At 46.3% G+C, this 16,406-nt stretch overlaps 1 protein-coding gene across 1 annotated transcript in view; it reads left to right on the forward strand.

The window, feature by feature from the left end:
• The window catches only part of LOC147668304 (talin-2-like), a 1,432,932-nt gene that overhangs the window by 855,217 nt on the left and 561,309 nt on the right, over positions 1-16,406 (forward strand). The window contains exon 9 of the mRNA XM_086948621.1: positions 3,230-3,382. Coding sequence (XP_086804747.1) covers positions 3,230-3,382 — 153 coding nt within the window. The remainder of the gene's footprint in view (positions 1-3,229; positions 3,383-16,406) is intronic.

The following is a 16,406-nucleotide window of genomic DNA, read 5'->3' on the forward strand; positions in this document are numbered from 1 at the left end:
GCTTTTACAAGACTACAGATTAAAGACCGCATTCTTCACTCTGTCCTGCTCCGAGAGTTAATTCAAAACATCTGTTACAATTTTTTTTTCTCCAAGTCTATAAACTCATTTTTGATAATCAGTTTATAACTTAGTTTTTCTGCCCTGTGTGTGGGAAAAAATATGTTTTGTCGCCCAAACAAATATTGGGTCTGTAAAATGCGCAATTACTTCTTAAATGTGTTTCTTCTCTGCAGTTCCCGTACATAAGTTTTGTTTTAATTTGAGATATCTTTATACCTTATATTTATGTTTATACTTTGCTTAGAAACGTTCACAATGCAGTTTAAGTGTCACACTAAAAATCCCAGTGCTGCTGCATAGGCTAGGCCTTGTTACGACTGTATGCTACCGTCTTGATCACAGATGTCTGTGTGTATTGTGTACACTCATATTGTAGACGATGTAAGTGAAATCACCATCAACATATTATCATCATTCATAACAAAGGAAATAGATGCTACGTTTTTATATCTGAATACACTTAAGCACGCCTCGCTGACGCAGAGAGAGCCCAGAAATGGACTCCTAAGCGAAGGTGGGTCCGCGCTTCAGTGCCTCAAAAATGAGCCCGGCAGCTGTCCTACCTCCTCCAAAGTTTAGTTTGGAAGCTTGGAAGAGAGCGTCATCGAAAGATGTTGTTTTTCATGAAGTGGAATAAATAAAGGCCATGGTGGATAGGCATGTATTGCTTACCTCTGGTTTTTCATTAAGTTGCTTGAACAGTAATTATATGAAAAATTACTCTAACTACTTTTTCTATGCAAGCCAACAGACCACGATGGCTGGCTATTGACGGAGTACTAGTTTATCGTTTGTATAATATTCATTATCTCGTACTTTATCCGAGTTATTATAGTCATGCGGGGCACAGGTGACACTTGATCGCGCTACACGTGTAAGAAACAGGTATGCCAAGAACAGTAAGGGCCGATGCTGATGATTAGCGACTGAGCTCATATCGGCAGACTGGCCATCACATGACAAACTGGCCATCACATGACAAACTGGCCATCACATGACAAACTGGCCATCATATGGCAGACTGCCCATCATATGGCAGACTGCCCATCATATGGCAGGCTGCCCATCACATGGCAGACTGGCCATCACATGGCAGACTGGCCATCACATGGCAGACTGGCCATCACATGGCAGGCTGCCCATCACATGGCAGGCTGCCCATCACATGGCAGGCTGCCCATCACATGGCAGGCTGCCCATCATATGGCAGGCTGCCCATCATATGGCAGACTGCCCATCATATGGCAGACTGGCCATCACATGGCAGACTGCCCATCATATGGCAGACTGCCCATCATATGGCAGACTGCCCATCATATGGCAGACTGCCCATCATATGGCAGGCTGCCCATCATATGGCAGGCTGCCCATCATATGGCAGGCTGCCCATCATATGGCAGGCTGCCCATCACATGGCAGGCTGCCCATCACATGGCAGACTGCCCATCACATGGCAGACTGCCCATCATATGGCAGGCTGCCCATCACATGGCAGGCTGCCCATCACATGGCAGGCTGCCCATCATATGGCAGACTGCCCATCATATGGCAGACTGCCCATCATATGGCAGACTGCCCATCAGATTTTTCACATCTCAATGAAAAGGAGGAGTCAGAGACATTAATGGCTCTGTGATTTAGCTTTATATTGTAAAGGGGGCAGATTGGATGACCTCTTTTTTGGATTCTGGTAATAGCCAAGACTTTATGATTTTACAAAAATTATATCTCTTAATATACTTACATAAAAGAAACTTCCAGCCAGCCCTCTTCATTGGTTTGTTATATCATTCACATGTTTGTTTCTCCCATGAAATCACACATCATTGGGCAACCCACTTGCAAAGTAGTTCACGTCAGTGCCAGGGACTAACTACTATGGTATTGTGTGCTTTTTCAGACCAATTTTTTTTTTAGCCATTTTTAGGTTGCAGCCTACCAGACAGCTCAGCTGTCTGCTGGTTTGCTAAAGACATCTCGGGGACATTCAGAAAGTTAACCTAGAGGTGAAACCACCTCTCCCCCCGCCCCGGACCCTCACTGCCCTGCATGATCACTTGTCAGTGGATTTAGTTGGCCCCCTGTCTCCTACTTCTCACCATTGCACTATTTTTCATTTAATTCTACCCCACTTCTATCCATCGCCCCCCTGCGCCCTCTGTTTGATGCCCCCTTTCCATTGTCTTTGCTCACTCTCCCACCTCTCGTGTCCCACCCTGGCTGCATTTGGCTTTGCCAGTGCCCGATGTTTGGAAAGACACTACATCAAGCAACATCATGGAATGCATCATCCTGCACCATGTAATGTGTGCCCCTCTTGAGAATGCAGCATGTATAAAAAACAATGCTTTATAGACTTTCTAGGTGGACATTTTGAAAGTAGAGGCAACAATGTTTTCTATGCTTTTTAGCATGGCGGGTCACCACTACTTGTTTAGTTAATGTGGGGTGCATAACAAAAGATTCAAGCACTGGCAAAACCAATAGTGGTGACCACAACGCAAGAACTAGTGCCCAAGCCCATGCTTCTTTTAGTTCAGCAGGTTTTCTGCATCTTTCTTCAGCTTGTTTCCATCTTGGATTTAGCAGCCATGGTCAGATCCTCATGATTATCTCTGCTAAGGAGTGTCTTCTGACCCCCTTACATCTCATTCTTTTTTTATTTACAGCATCAAATGGTTTATTAGAGATTATAGTTACAAAAATATTAACTAGCATACATGTACATCAAAGAAAGGCTTAGCATGTGAAATAGTATCTATGCAGATCATGCGTCTGATAGAACTATGACAAGACCTTTGTTGTTCATCAGGTCATTGTATAGAAGTTCTGAGGAGTCATTGAATGCTTTGGTTAGAAAAGGGGTATTTCAACTCTGGTATCTGTTCTATAAAGTGACAGGCTCTTCCTGAGCATTTAATGAACTCCATTTGAAGTAGATTTGACAGCTGATAGAGTGAGTTCCTAAAGGAAGTGTGTGTGCTATTGTTACTGATCTATTCATAAAGTGGAACTTCACCTAAAGTAGTCTTCAAATGCAAATTTTTATCCTCGCTTACATCTCCCATTATATAATTTGCTCCTTATTTGCAATGTATTTCGCCTTTTTTGGTTTACCCTTTTCCCATGGTAGGTGAAGTGTTAACACTTTTGCTATTTATTTTAGGAATTACAAATTATGAAGAATACTCTCTAATCCAAGAGACAATGGAGGAAAAGAAAGAAGAAGGAACGGGGACTCTAAAGAAGGACCGCACACTACTCCGCGATGAACGAAAGATGGAGAAACTAAAGGCAAAGCTGCACACGGATGATGAGCGTGAGTAACATTTGGAGTTACACAGAGGTAGAGATATATCTACATGTGACAGTGGTGAGATTTAGAGTTTCATACGCATGGCTCTGAGGGGACGTAGGAACCCCACTGGTTTTAAGAATGTATTTGAAATTAAATCCTTATAAAGAAATCGTAGAGCCCAGAAATCATGGCAACGTTGAGATCTGAAGAGAAGCAACCGGGGGAGAAGAAATCCGCATATCAGACAGCTAATTAATTTTTGCATTTATAATTAGTTTTATTTTGAAATGGTCTTTTTCCAGCTGAACAGTACATCTTGTACAAATAGAAATCTTTGCATAATATTAATTCCAGTTATAATTTAAGGAATACCTTTTTAGCTTAAAAAACAATTTGTGTAAGGGAGCAAAAAATAATTATATTTTTATAATAATAGTCATTGCACAATTAAAGTTGTTTTCTTGTGCCAGTGGACAAAAAGTTATAAATATAATTTAGCAGTGTATTTTCTGCAGAGAATGCCTATCGCTGCTCTCAGTGGGTATGGTGGGGGACCTCATTCGTGTTCAATGAATACTGTTGGTCCAGTCTCGCTTAACAGATGTGCAGTCATCTTGCTGAACCTCGAGGAGAGATGTTCAGTCCTCTTTTGAACACTGATAGTGAGCCTAGTGAATGACTAAAGATGGTAAGGGTGAAACGCCATGCGGTTGAAGGCACAGGTTTTCTCATCTAATAGACTTCTTTTCAGGTACGATGTTTGATGTTCTGATGGTGGACTGTTAAAAGCTGTTCTAAATGTGTCATGAATCCCAAACTCCATGACAGCTAGAAGCTCAGCATGCTTTCGTTTAAGTTATTAAGCGTGCTTGAACGAACCAAATAAAGGTTCCCACTATATTATATTACGTGGCACTCTAAAGAGGTATTCTTGTGTAGCGCAGCATTATGAATAGAATTGCACCTCTGTGCTATCTACGACATGGGATGGGTGTGTTTACACCAATAAGTTCAAGTTCAAGTTCAGGGATTTGTATAGCACACTACTCACCCAGAGGGTCTCAAGGCGCTTGAGGGAGGGTGGGTGCATTACTTATCGAATAGCCAGGTTTTTAGCTGCTTCCTGAAGGAGAGGTGGTTCTGTGTAAGGCAGAGGTGAGTGGGGAGAGAATTCCAGGTTTTGGCCGCTAAGTAGGAGAAGGATCTTCCTCCCATGGTGGATCTATGGATGCGCGGAATTGCGGCGAGGGCTTGATTAGATGATCGTAGTTGGCGGGTGGGTGTGTAGAAGGACAGTCTTGTGTTGAGGCATTCGGGTCCTAGGTCGTAGAGGGCCTTGTGTGCGTGGGTGAGGAGACAGAACGTTATTCTCTTGTTGACGGGGAGCCAGTGGAGGTCTTTCAGGTGACCGGAAATGTGAGCTTGACGGGGGATGTCCAGTATGAGTCTGGCTGAGGCGTTTTGGATGCGTTCGAGTTTTATCTGTAGTTTGGCTGTGGTTCCGGCGTAAAGGGTATTTCCATAATCCAGTCGGCTAGTGACCAGTGCGTGGGTGACTGTCTTTCTTGTTTCGGTGGGGATCCAACGGAAGATTTTTTTGAGCATGCGTAGGATGTTGAAGCATGAAGATGAGACGGCGTTGACTTGTCTGGTCATCGAGAGGGAGGAGTCCAGGATGAATGCCAGGTTACGTGCGTGATCTGTAGGTATGGGTGCCACCTAAGATGAGGACTTCCGTTTTGTCCGAGTTTAGTTTTAAACTGCTGTTCTCCATCCATTCGGCTACTTCTTTCATTCCTTCGTGTAGATTGGTTTTGGCGGTGTTTGGGTCTTTGGTGAGGGAGAGGATCAGCTGGGTGTCGTCTGCGTAGGAGATGATGTTGAGGTTGTGTTGTCGCGCGATGGATGCGAGGGGACTCATGTAAACGTTGAAGAGGGTGGGACTGAGTGATGATCCTTGTGGTACGCCGCAGATGACTTCGGTGGCCTCTGATTTGAATGGGGGGAGGCGGACACTCTGGGTTCTTCCGGCGAGGAACAAGATTATCCAGTCCAAAGCTTTTCCTTGTATGCCGACGTTGCTGAGGCGTTGTATGAGGGTGCTATGACAGACTGTGTCGAAGGTGGCGGAGAGGTCGAGTAGGATGAGGGCAACTGTTTCTCCGTTGTCCAGTAGCGTTCGGATGTCGTCTGTAGCTGCGATGATGGCGGTTTCGGTGCTGTGTTAGGCTCGGAAGCCGGATTGTGAGGGGTCGAGGGAATTGTTGGATTCAAGGAAGGCAGGCTGGCTATTGACGGCTTTTTCAATGACTTTGGCAGGGAAAGGGAGGAGTGAGATGGGGTGGTAGTTCTTAAGTTCAGAGGGGTCTGCTGTGGGTTTCTTCAGAAGGGTGCTGAGTTCGGCATGTTTCCAGCTTTCCGGGAAGGTAGCGGAGTTGAAGGAACAGTTGATGACATCGCGGAGATGGGGTGCGATGATGGAGTCTGCTTTGTTGAAAATGTGGTGGGGACATGGGCCGGTTGGTGAGCCTGAGTGGATGGAGTTCATCAGGCGGATGGTTTCTTCAGTAGTGATTGGGTTCCAGGTACAAAGGTTGTGAGAGTGCTGTTTTGGTTCGGAGGTGGGTGGAGTGGACTGTTCTTCGGACTGGTTTTTAAAGTTGTTATGTATGTCGGCGATTTTGTTGTGGAAGAAAGAGGATAAAGAGTCGCAGAGGTCTTGGGAGGGAGTGATGTCATTGGTGCCGGCGGTGGGGTTGGTAAATTCTTTAACGATGTTGAATAGTTCCTTGCTGTTGTGGGCGTTGTTGTCGAGTCGATCCTTGAATGCTGATTTCTTGGTGGATCGGATCAATTGGTGGTGTTTGCGGGTGGCTGTCTTGAAGGTGGTCAGGTTGTCAGTGGTTGGGTTTTTTCTCCAAGTTTTCTCGAGAGTACAACATAACTTCTTGGATTTCTTAAGGCCATCGTTGAACCAGGGGGCCTTTTAGCTACCTTGTTTGATCTGGTGGTTTTTCAAGGGTGCTAATTCGTCAGCGCTGTGGGTGATCCATTGTGTGAGTTTGGTGGCAGCTTGGTTTGGGTCCGATGATATGGCAGGAGGGTTTTGGTTAAGCGATGTGAAGAGTTGGTCGGTGGTGATTTTGTTCCAGTTCCTTCGAGGAATAGGTTGTGGGGGGTTGTGGGTCATGGTCTTTTTGTAGCTGAAGTGAACGCAGCTGTGGTCCGTCCAATGGAGAGCTGTGGTGTGATCGAAGGAGATGTGTTTGCTGGAGGTGAAGATAGGGTCAAGCGTGTGTCCGGCAAAGTGGGTGGGGGTGTTAACAAGTTGTTTGACTCCGAGATTGGCCAGGTTGTCCAGAAGGGTGGTGGTGTTGTTGTCGTTTTTCTTTTCCAGGTGGAAGTTGAGGTCTCCCAGTAGAATGTAGTTTTCGGAGGTGAGGGCATGTGGGCTGATGAAGTCAGTGATGTCTTGTTTAATTGTGTGCGGGTTCCTGGTGGTCTGTAGATGAGGGTGCCTCTAAGTGTGGTCCTGGGGTCGGTGTGGATCTGGAAGTGAAGATATTCGGCGGTCGCGAGGTTATCGTCGGAACTGGTCGTGATTCGGATGGTGTTCTTATGGACGATGGCGATGCCTCCTCCTGTTTGGTTGGTGCGGTCTTTTCGGATGATCTTGTATGCGTCCGGGATGGCTATGGCAATGTCGGGTGCTGATGAGGCGTTCATCCAGGATTCTGTAAGGAATGCGACGTCCGGCGATGCAGTGTCGAGTAGGTCCCAGAGTTGAGTGGCGTGTCTGAGGACCGAGCGGGTGTTCAGCAGGATGCACTTCAGGTGGTTAGCGTTGGAGCTGTGTTTGGAGTTAGTGGATTTGATGTGGATCCTGACGCAGGCGAACTTGCAGGAGTGGCAGGCGAAGGGTCCATGGGTGTATCCTGGGGCAGCTTCGCAGCGTTGTGGTGTGCGTCCGGGGTTAAGGGCAAAGAGGGTAGCGGCGTCATACGTTATACGGGTGGAGAGGGTTTTGCGAAGACCAGGGGGTCTGGCGCTGGGCGTGATCCAGGCGCGGTCGGGCGTAGACGGGCTTACCTTTGGCGCACCTTCGGCGCACATGGGGCGTGACCGCTGCGCGTGACCGCTGCGCTCGTAGGCATCTGTCATGTGTGGATAGTGGGAGGGGAGGGGCGAGGGAGGATCAGCTGTGAGGCGGGAGCGGGGTGGAGATCCGGGCAGGGAGGCACACCAATAACATGGCAGCGAGCCAAAATCGATACAGGATTGGGGCACAAACACAAAAAGCGCGATGTTAATGGCAGTGGCAGCGGCACAATCAGGCGAAAAAGATTACTTTAAGCAGCACAGCACTATTGAAAATAAACTTACAGCGCACTTTGGCAGTCTCGCGCTATGAAATGAAATAATTATGCTTAGCGGCAATTTAAGCAGTCAGGCAATCTAGCGATAGCAGTAGTGGTAGTAAGGCGAGGTGGCAGGCAGCAGTTTGGCTGTATAGCGCTACGATACCAGGTAGAGCAGGGGAGCAGCATGAGGAGCGGCCGCGTCTGGTGGGAGCAGGGCGGTCACAGCGCAACACACGGGAGATCGGAGTTGATAGTATCAGTGGGAGGGAGGATCAGCTGGGAGGCGGGAGCGGGGTGGAGATCCGGGCAGGGAGGCACACCAACAACAACAAAATACAAAATGGCACCGAGCCAAAATCGATACAGGATTGGGGCACAAACACAAAAAGCGCGATGTTAATGGCAGTGGCAGCGGCACAATCAGGCGAAAAAGATTACTTTAAGCAGCACAGCACTATTGAAAATAAACTTACAGTGCACTTTGGCAGTCTCGCGCTATGCAATGAAATAATTATGCTTAGCGGTAATTTAAGCAGTCAGGCAATCTAGCGATAGCAGTAGTGGTAGTAAGGCGAGATGGCAGGCAGCAGTTTGGCTGTATAGCGCTACGATACCAGGTAAAGCAGGGGAGCAGCGTGAGGAGCGGCTGCGTCTGGTGGGAGCAGAGCGGTGAAGATCTGTGTAACAGAGGTATATTTTATTCTTTTTTAAGAGGTCCATGTGTGTTAACTCAAGGTTTATCAAAAGTGGGACAGCGTTGCACTTGGCGGTACTGAGCGCCGCAGTGTTGCATCCGCTCTTGGGTCTGCATTGCAAGAGATTAACATTGATTGAGCAAAATTACTGGTATCTCTGTGTTTATTCCCAAGCATTACTCAACGGCATTGCTAGGTGTTAGTTTCAGTGTGATTCAGAGCACTTTGAATTGTGTTTGATTGAACAGAGACAATATGTGATTTCTCCCCTAAGGGAAAACCTTGACTTCCACAGCTTCTGCCCCAGACGTCTTGCTGCTGAGGTCTGGTAATACGCGACTAAGAAGATGATATCTAGGACACTCAGGCCCTGAGACTTTGTTTAAAGTCGTTGTGAAACTTAGTGAGTGAATGAACTACTATTGGGCAGCTGGCTAAGGAATTAAAAAGCATCCACTACCTAAAAGGTCTAAGCTGAAGACAACACAATCATAGCATTACGCTTACAAGAAGATGCAGATCAACTTCACAACTTGTGGCAAGGCTCGGTAGCCTGGAAAAGACAAGAGAGGGCCAGTTGCCTGTTTGCTGTTTATTTATTCTCGCTTCTACAAATGACCAGGGAAGAGAGGCAGAGAGAGGCGCATTAGCCCAATTGAAGGAATCCTAGAGACTAAACTCCTCAACAGTGTCATGATGTCATGCACTAGTATGAAGTGTCCTTTACCACAAACACAGTTTAAAGAAAATACAACATTCTGTCAGCATCTAGCGCCTTCTTTGTAGGGACCAATATCAGTTCCTTCTTAGATGACTGTTGTTGCCGTGATGGAACTATTCTACAGAAGCTACTTAACAGATGGAATAAGACCAGTCTAGTAAGATGCATCCACAGCTCCCAAGTAAGTGTGCACTTCTAGTTTAAGTTACAAACAGCATCCCATTAGGAGGGGAAAAACATTTAATAACCTTATCACTCACACAGCCCTCTCAACGGAACACAGTTTCACAAAATAGTCACCTCCCTGCAAAGCAAAAGCTAGTTGAGTCACTTTCTTGCTTCATTCATCTCCTTAAAAAGTAGCTGTCATCTAGTTTTAACAAGCATTAGCAAAACCAATAGATCTCACCTATGCAAGAGCTATTTGCTTAGCCAATTCCTTAAAGTTGTTGACATAGAACAGTGCAGAATGGCATCGAGTGGAGCAGCATACAGCCGAGTGGCATAGAGTTCAGTGGAGTAGAATAGAGTGAAGTGGCGTGGCGTAGAGTGGTATAAAGTGAGGTAGAGTGGGGTGGCATAGAGTAGAGTGGCATAAGGTGTAGTGACCTAGAGTGGTATGGAATGAAGTGACCTAGAGAGCTGTAGAGTGGCATTGAGTGGAGTAGAGTAGAGTGTAGTGGCATAGTAATGTAGTAGTATAGAGTGGCATAGAGTAGTACAGTTGTGGGTCTAAGTAACTAAAGCATCAATAGATATGGCAGATAGGGTGCAAGCAACATAAATCAGAAGCCGAATAACATCTGAGCGGTGCAAATGAATGCAGTGTCCTGAATTGATTAATTGGGAAGAAAACCCAATGTAAAAGAAAAGCCCATCTTATGAAATCAAGAAACTCCTATGTAAAATAAAAGTGCATCCTTGTTCATCACCCTGTTATGTAATTACAGAGCATTAGTGAAGTGTTAATAAAAAATGGCAGCTAGGTTGAAAGCAACCTAAATAAGAAGATGTATGCCAGTATTAAAAGTAGGAAAGCACATTGCATGCCCTGGAATAGTACCTAAAGTCTTATAAAAAGAGTGTGCTGCAAATAGACGAGGAAGAATACATGTACTTGGTCCATGCTCTATGGCGGAGGTAACACAAGGAAGGAAGGGAAACCTACAGCTGCACAGATCATGCGCTGTACAGGCGAGACCACAAATGTTATGAAGCCTTGCAGACACATGAAGAGGGAATTGCAAATTGGCTGTCTATGCTTCTCATTAGCCACAAACCTGTCCTACCTGGAGGCTCAATTATTAAATCATTAGTAGTCATTGGTCGAATTCTTAGGATTTTTTTATTCCATGCTTTAGTTCCTCATATCATGAAACCCTCTCTTTTAGGGGAGGGGTTGCACCAGCTTTAATATTAAAAAGGTATTTCCCATCCAATCCTCTGAACTATAGTTACCGGAGTGGCTAGAATGCGACAGATATCAAAGAAGCTGTTTCTCTGGTAAGGTAAACATAAAGAACACCTCTTTCTACCCCAGAATACCTCCACACACAAACTCTGTTTTTTTAATAATTAGCATTTATTATGTGCTAATCTAATCTAATGTAAATCAAATATTTTAGGGTTATGATCATTATACTGGATAGCTGAGCGGGTATAAATCGCTGGGACGCCCCTGGGTAGCCAACGAGCTTTACAAATCCTCATTCCATTCCATTCATTCCATTCCATCAAAGTGATTAAAATAGAGACCCCAGACATTGCTCATCGCACATCCTTAATCATCTTGCCTAGACCTCCCTGGTTACCTTGCAGCATCGTATTGTTATACTTACTGCCTGTTGTCGAACCAGGTGATATCCTTGCGTAGTTGTCTCATACCTGAAGGTCTTCAGTTAAGTGTCTTAAATAGTCAGCGTGTCCTCAGCGACTGGTGCTTCACTGGACCCTCCGCAATCAGGGCCGGCTTTAGCGCTGGTGGCGTCTGTTGCGACAATCCCTTTTGGCGCCCTCACGTCCCATAACCGCCTCCTCGGATTCTCTCCCTACCACCTGCAAAAGTGCCCCTCTTCCCTCCTATCATAAGATTTTGCTAAACACAGTCACCCCTGAGGTCGCAGCGCCCCTTCCACAGGTCAGCGCCCAGTGCGGTCGCACTGCCCTAAAGCCGGCCCTGTCCGCAATAAACTCCTTTCTATGGAGCTGACGTGGGTCCTCTCGCTTGAGACCCGGTATTTGTAACATTTGGCTGAGAACGAGGTTTCTCCAGTATTAGGGTGTCTTTCATAGATTCACATGCTTGAATATCCCCCGTCGTCGGAGTGGGAGTCCCACGGTAAATAAAATAGCAATAATATATACTATATATATATATATATGTAACATAAAACCTGAAATATGTAATAGAAAAAAGGCATAACAAGCCTACACATATTTCTACATAGGAATGCATGGAAAAGGAAAAAACCATTTGCAGTCTATCATTGTCATTATGTTGGTCCAAACTACAGCCAATCAGGCGCCAGCAACCCTCTAGAACCTTCTCCTCAGAGCTCAGCACCTCAGATTTTCTACCGCACGTCGTGTGAAGGGAGTCTCCCTGAGCTCTGCTCAGTTTTTCTTCAATTTTCTTCAATTTTCTTCAATTTTTCTTCTTAATATCACAGTTTTGTACTGTCTTCTTACATGAAGTCTACGTTCAGACCCTGTGTCACTTGTAGGAAGCTGTGACCTTTTCCTGTGAACCCTCATGAAGAGTATATGGAAACACTCTGCTGGTCTCTGACATGGTAAGAGGAGAAGGGGTTGTTCTTGTGCTTAGACTGTACCCCCCTTCTGATGTGGGAGGAATTTTTGTTGTTTGTCCTGCACATTCACGTTTTAAGTGATGCTTCTACTCTACTTCACCAGCTGAAGTAACATCACAATTAAGAGGTCTCTGGCCTTCTTTGAGTCTGCCTCCCACATCTACGCCCACGAGATTTACTCTCAGGCGTCTAGACTCACACTGCGCACTTTTCTACGTGAAAATGTGCCAGCTTGTCGACGATACGGTCTATGTATCCTCTGACTCGTCTACGATATGTCCCGTCGACGGTGGCTCGTCGACTGTAGGCTCGTCGACGGTGGCTCGTCGACGGTAGGCTCGTCGACGGTAGGCTCGTCGACGGTAGGCTCATCGACGGTAGGCTCGTCGACGGTAGGCTCGTCGACGGTGGGCTCGTCGACGGTGGGCTCGTCGACGGTGGGCTCGTCGATGGTAGGCTCGTCGATGGTAGGCTCGTCGACGGTAGGCTCGTCGACGGTAGGCTCGTCGACGGTAGGCTCGTCGACGGTGGGCTCGTCGACGGTGGGCCCCGTAGACGACGGGCTCGTCGACGGTGGGCCCCGTAGACGACAGGCTCGTCGACGGTGAGCTCCGTAGACGGTGAGCTCCGTAGACGATGAGCTCCGTAGACAGTGAGCTCCGTAGACGGTGAGCTCCGTAGACGGTGAGCTCCGTAGACGATGAGCTCCGTAGACGATGAGCTCCGTAGACGATGAGCTCTGTAGACGATGAGCTCTGTAGACGATGAGCTCTGTAGACGATGAGCTCTGTAGACGATGAGCTCTGTAGACGGTGAGCTCCGTAGACGGTGAGCTCCGTAGACGGTGAGCTCCGTAGACGATGAGCTCCGTAGACGATGAGCTCTGTAGACGATGAGCTCTGTAGACGATGAGCTCTGTAGACGATGAGCTCTGTAGACGATGAGCTCCGTAGACGGTGAGCTCCATAGACGGTGAGCTCCGTAGACGGTGAGCTCCGTAGACGGTGAGCTCCGTAGACGGTGAGCTCCGTAGACGGTGAGCTCCGTAGACGGTGAGCTCCGTAGACGGTGAGCTCCGTAGACGGTGAGCTCCGTAGACGGTGAGCTCCGTAGACGGTAAGCTTCGTCAACATTCAGCCTTGAGGCCAGTTGGCTTAGTTGACGGTTGACCCGGAACACAGCGACTTTGCGGGTGTTTCGGCGGGACGAAGGCTTTGTGGATGGGCGCCGGCTGTTTTAACACGAACGGCCTACTGGAACACAGTGCCCACATCCTCTTCCCAGGGACATATAGGACCTCTTGTCCTTTGGAATTCCGTAAAATATTTCAGAACATGAAATGAGTTATACACATATTAAGGTTGCGAGACCAACCCTGCAAATCCTTGTCCTCATTATTCAAAATTTCACAGTTCAACCCTGACTGTTTCAAACTGGATGGAAATATATATTCCAGTTTGCAGATTGTGATACTGAGTCTGGGAAGGCGCTCTCCGGACTCCTATCTGTATATTCGCTCTAAATGTGACGAAGCACGATTGCAAAAGCCCTGAAGAAGTCCCAGCTTGGGACGAAACGCGTCGGCTGTACGTTGTACTGAAAATTGAAAATAAAGATTACAAGAAGATTACCAACATCTTTTTGAAAAAATTCTTTCTTGTGCTAATATCATTTGCACTTATTTCTTGTTTCTTGTGGTGCACCTTTGCGGTTGTTTCATTTGTACTTGGATTCCCTAGGGAATAGGCACAGTAACGATGGGTGCCAGCCAGTGTGCACACAACTCCCTTTAGTAACTCAAGGGCCACTTAATATTTCGGGGAGAAAGGTAGTCAGGTGCTGACATTAGGAAGGGTCCATCGACTTATCTCTGTTTTTTTTTAGGTCCTACCTAGACTATCATCGTACAGCCTAGGCAAACTCTTCTTAGAAACGATGGATTACCGGGAACACACCTTTATTCCCTCCAAAAACGTCAGAGATCTAATATCTCACTTTTACTCCACTTGGTCAAAGGTGACAGAGGACCGTTGAGTTTTTAAACGTCATGCCCAAGGGCACACTTTAGAATTTGTCTAATTTCCCTCTTTCTACACCTCCAAAGGGACCTCCTCCTTCTCATCTACGGGTGTCGTTTTCTCAAGTGTCTATATGGATACAAACAGGGACCGTCGGAGTGGTTCCGAATCTCCAACAACGTTAGGGTTTACTCTCAGTTCCTCATCAACAAGCAAATGAGGAAAGTGTTGCATGATTTTAGATCTTTGCGCGAACTTTACAAATGTTGTCCCTCATCAAAATCCTAAAGTTCTTATACCAGAACGACCTCCAGGATGTCTATTTTCATGTGCCAATCCTTCCTAAGCATAGGAAGTGGCTACGCTTTACAATAGGTACAGAGCTTATTCAATAAAGGTCCTACCTCTTGGATTTAGGTCCGTTTCACATGTCTTTACGTACATCCTGGCACCAGTGGCAGCCTATCTACGTCTGCAAGGCATACAAATTTCTCATTCCTGAGACAACTGTATAATAAGGGCTCGCTCTTATTTACAATCAGTCCAGCACACCCAAACTTGTCAGTCACTGTTTCAAGACCTGATTTTCAATAAATCATGACGAGTCACAACTAGTACTAGCTCCGATATCAACATTTCTCGGATCATCAATCAATACCAACCTAGCAAGGGTGTTTATCTCGCACGAACAACGGGCTTGCATCTCCCACTTGGTGGTTCTTCTACGTTGGTTTCAGGTCTCCAGTTCCTTTGTAGATCTCATTCAAATCAATCCTCGGATGCAAGAGGCCCCCCCTTTTTGTTGGTGGGTCCAAGTAAGAAATTGGTAGAAGGGGTGTACGTTATTCCTTCCAGAAGTGCCAAATTACACAATCACCGCAGACGCATCCCTTCAAGGGTTGAGGAGCATATCTCAAGGGCTGAAGGTTCAGCAGGGAATGGAACCCTCAACAAAAGGCTTAGCACATCAATCGGCTAGAGCTAGGTGCTATCTTCTTAGCCCTCAAATCCTTTCGTGTTATCATTCAAGGAGCCACAGTATTGGTTTGCACAGACAATACCTTACTTACACAAACAAGGAAGAACGAGGTCGGTTCTTCTATCTCAGAAAGCCCAAGAGATATGGGCTTGGGCAATATGGCACAGGATCAAACTCTTGGCTGTTCATGTGCCGGGAGTTGCAAATGTGCTGGCGGACACCCTCAGCAGGTCAACAGGTGTCCACCCATGAATAGGAACTGCATCAGCCAACGGCAGATCGAATCTTCCAGCAGTGGGGTCATCCCGATCTGGACCTCTTTGCGACAAAAAAGAACAGCTTATGCCTGTTTCTTTGCAAGCTAGCATCCTCACAGGGATTCGCAGGGGAAGGCGTTTTCGATAAACTGGTCTCAAATATATGCTTACGCCTTGTGTCCGGTACCGTTGGTTCCGAGAATTCTCCGTCAGATGAGCAAAGAGCCGTATCGTTTGATTCCCATCGCCCACAGGTGGCCTCGCCAATACTGATTCACCGAACTTCTTCTCCTCTCAGAGTACGATCCAATACAGTTTCGACCAATTCCAAATCTCCTCTCCATTCAGAATGGTCAAATTTTCCATCAGATCCGGCTTCTCTAAAATTAGCAGCTTGGTGTCTGAGCACCTTGTATTAGCTCATCTGACTATCTCGGCGGATTGTAAAGAGGTGCTGGCTTACGCGAGAGCACCTACTAAAGACATACAGTCTTTAAAAATAAATAACTACATAAATAATAATCTGCATTTGGTGTTAATCTGCTGGGGTTTACCCATTTCTTGCAACGCCGGACCAGATATTACCTTTTTTCTTGCACCTGGCAAGATCAGGCTTATCTCATACAACGTTGAAGGTCTTTTTGGCAGCCATTTCAAGGTAACGTCAGGATGGGTCCATCTCTCTTTATTCTTCCAGAATACAACAGTTCTTTAAGGGACTACTCAGAATGTTTCCTCCTGTACGTCGTCCGCCTCCATCATGGCATTATAATGTAGTATTAGCGCAGCTCATGCGCCACCCATTTGAGCCAATTTTTAGGATGTATTTCAAATTCCTAACATGCAACGGTTTTTCTCTTTGTAGCAGTAACTTCATCTAGAAGAGTCTGTGATGTTCAAGCTCTCATTGTCAATTCACCTTTCTTACGATTCACGCCCAATTCTGTGGTGCTACGTACAAACCCAAGGTGTATGCCTAAAGGTGCCTTCGGATTTTCACCTGAAAGAACCAGTTATCTTAAAGACGTTTTTTCCTAATCCACAATCCCCTGCGGAGAGGGCATTTACATACTCTTGACATCAGAAGATGTTTTAAATTTCTATTTGCAAGGACCTCTGTCATTATCAAATCCGATCAACTGTTTATTGCCTATGGAAATATACAGCTAGGGCGAGCAGTGTCTAAACACACCATAGCTAGATG

This window comes from Lissotriton vulgaris, unplaced genomic scaffold (assembly GCF_964263255.1).
Source record: "Lissotriton vulgaris unplaced genomic scaffold, aLisVul1.2 SCAFFOLD_325, whole genome shotgun sequence".
Taxonomy (NCBI): Eukaryota; Metazoa; Chordata; class Amphibia; order Caudata; family Salamandridae; genus Lissotriton; species Lissotriton vulgaris.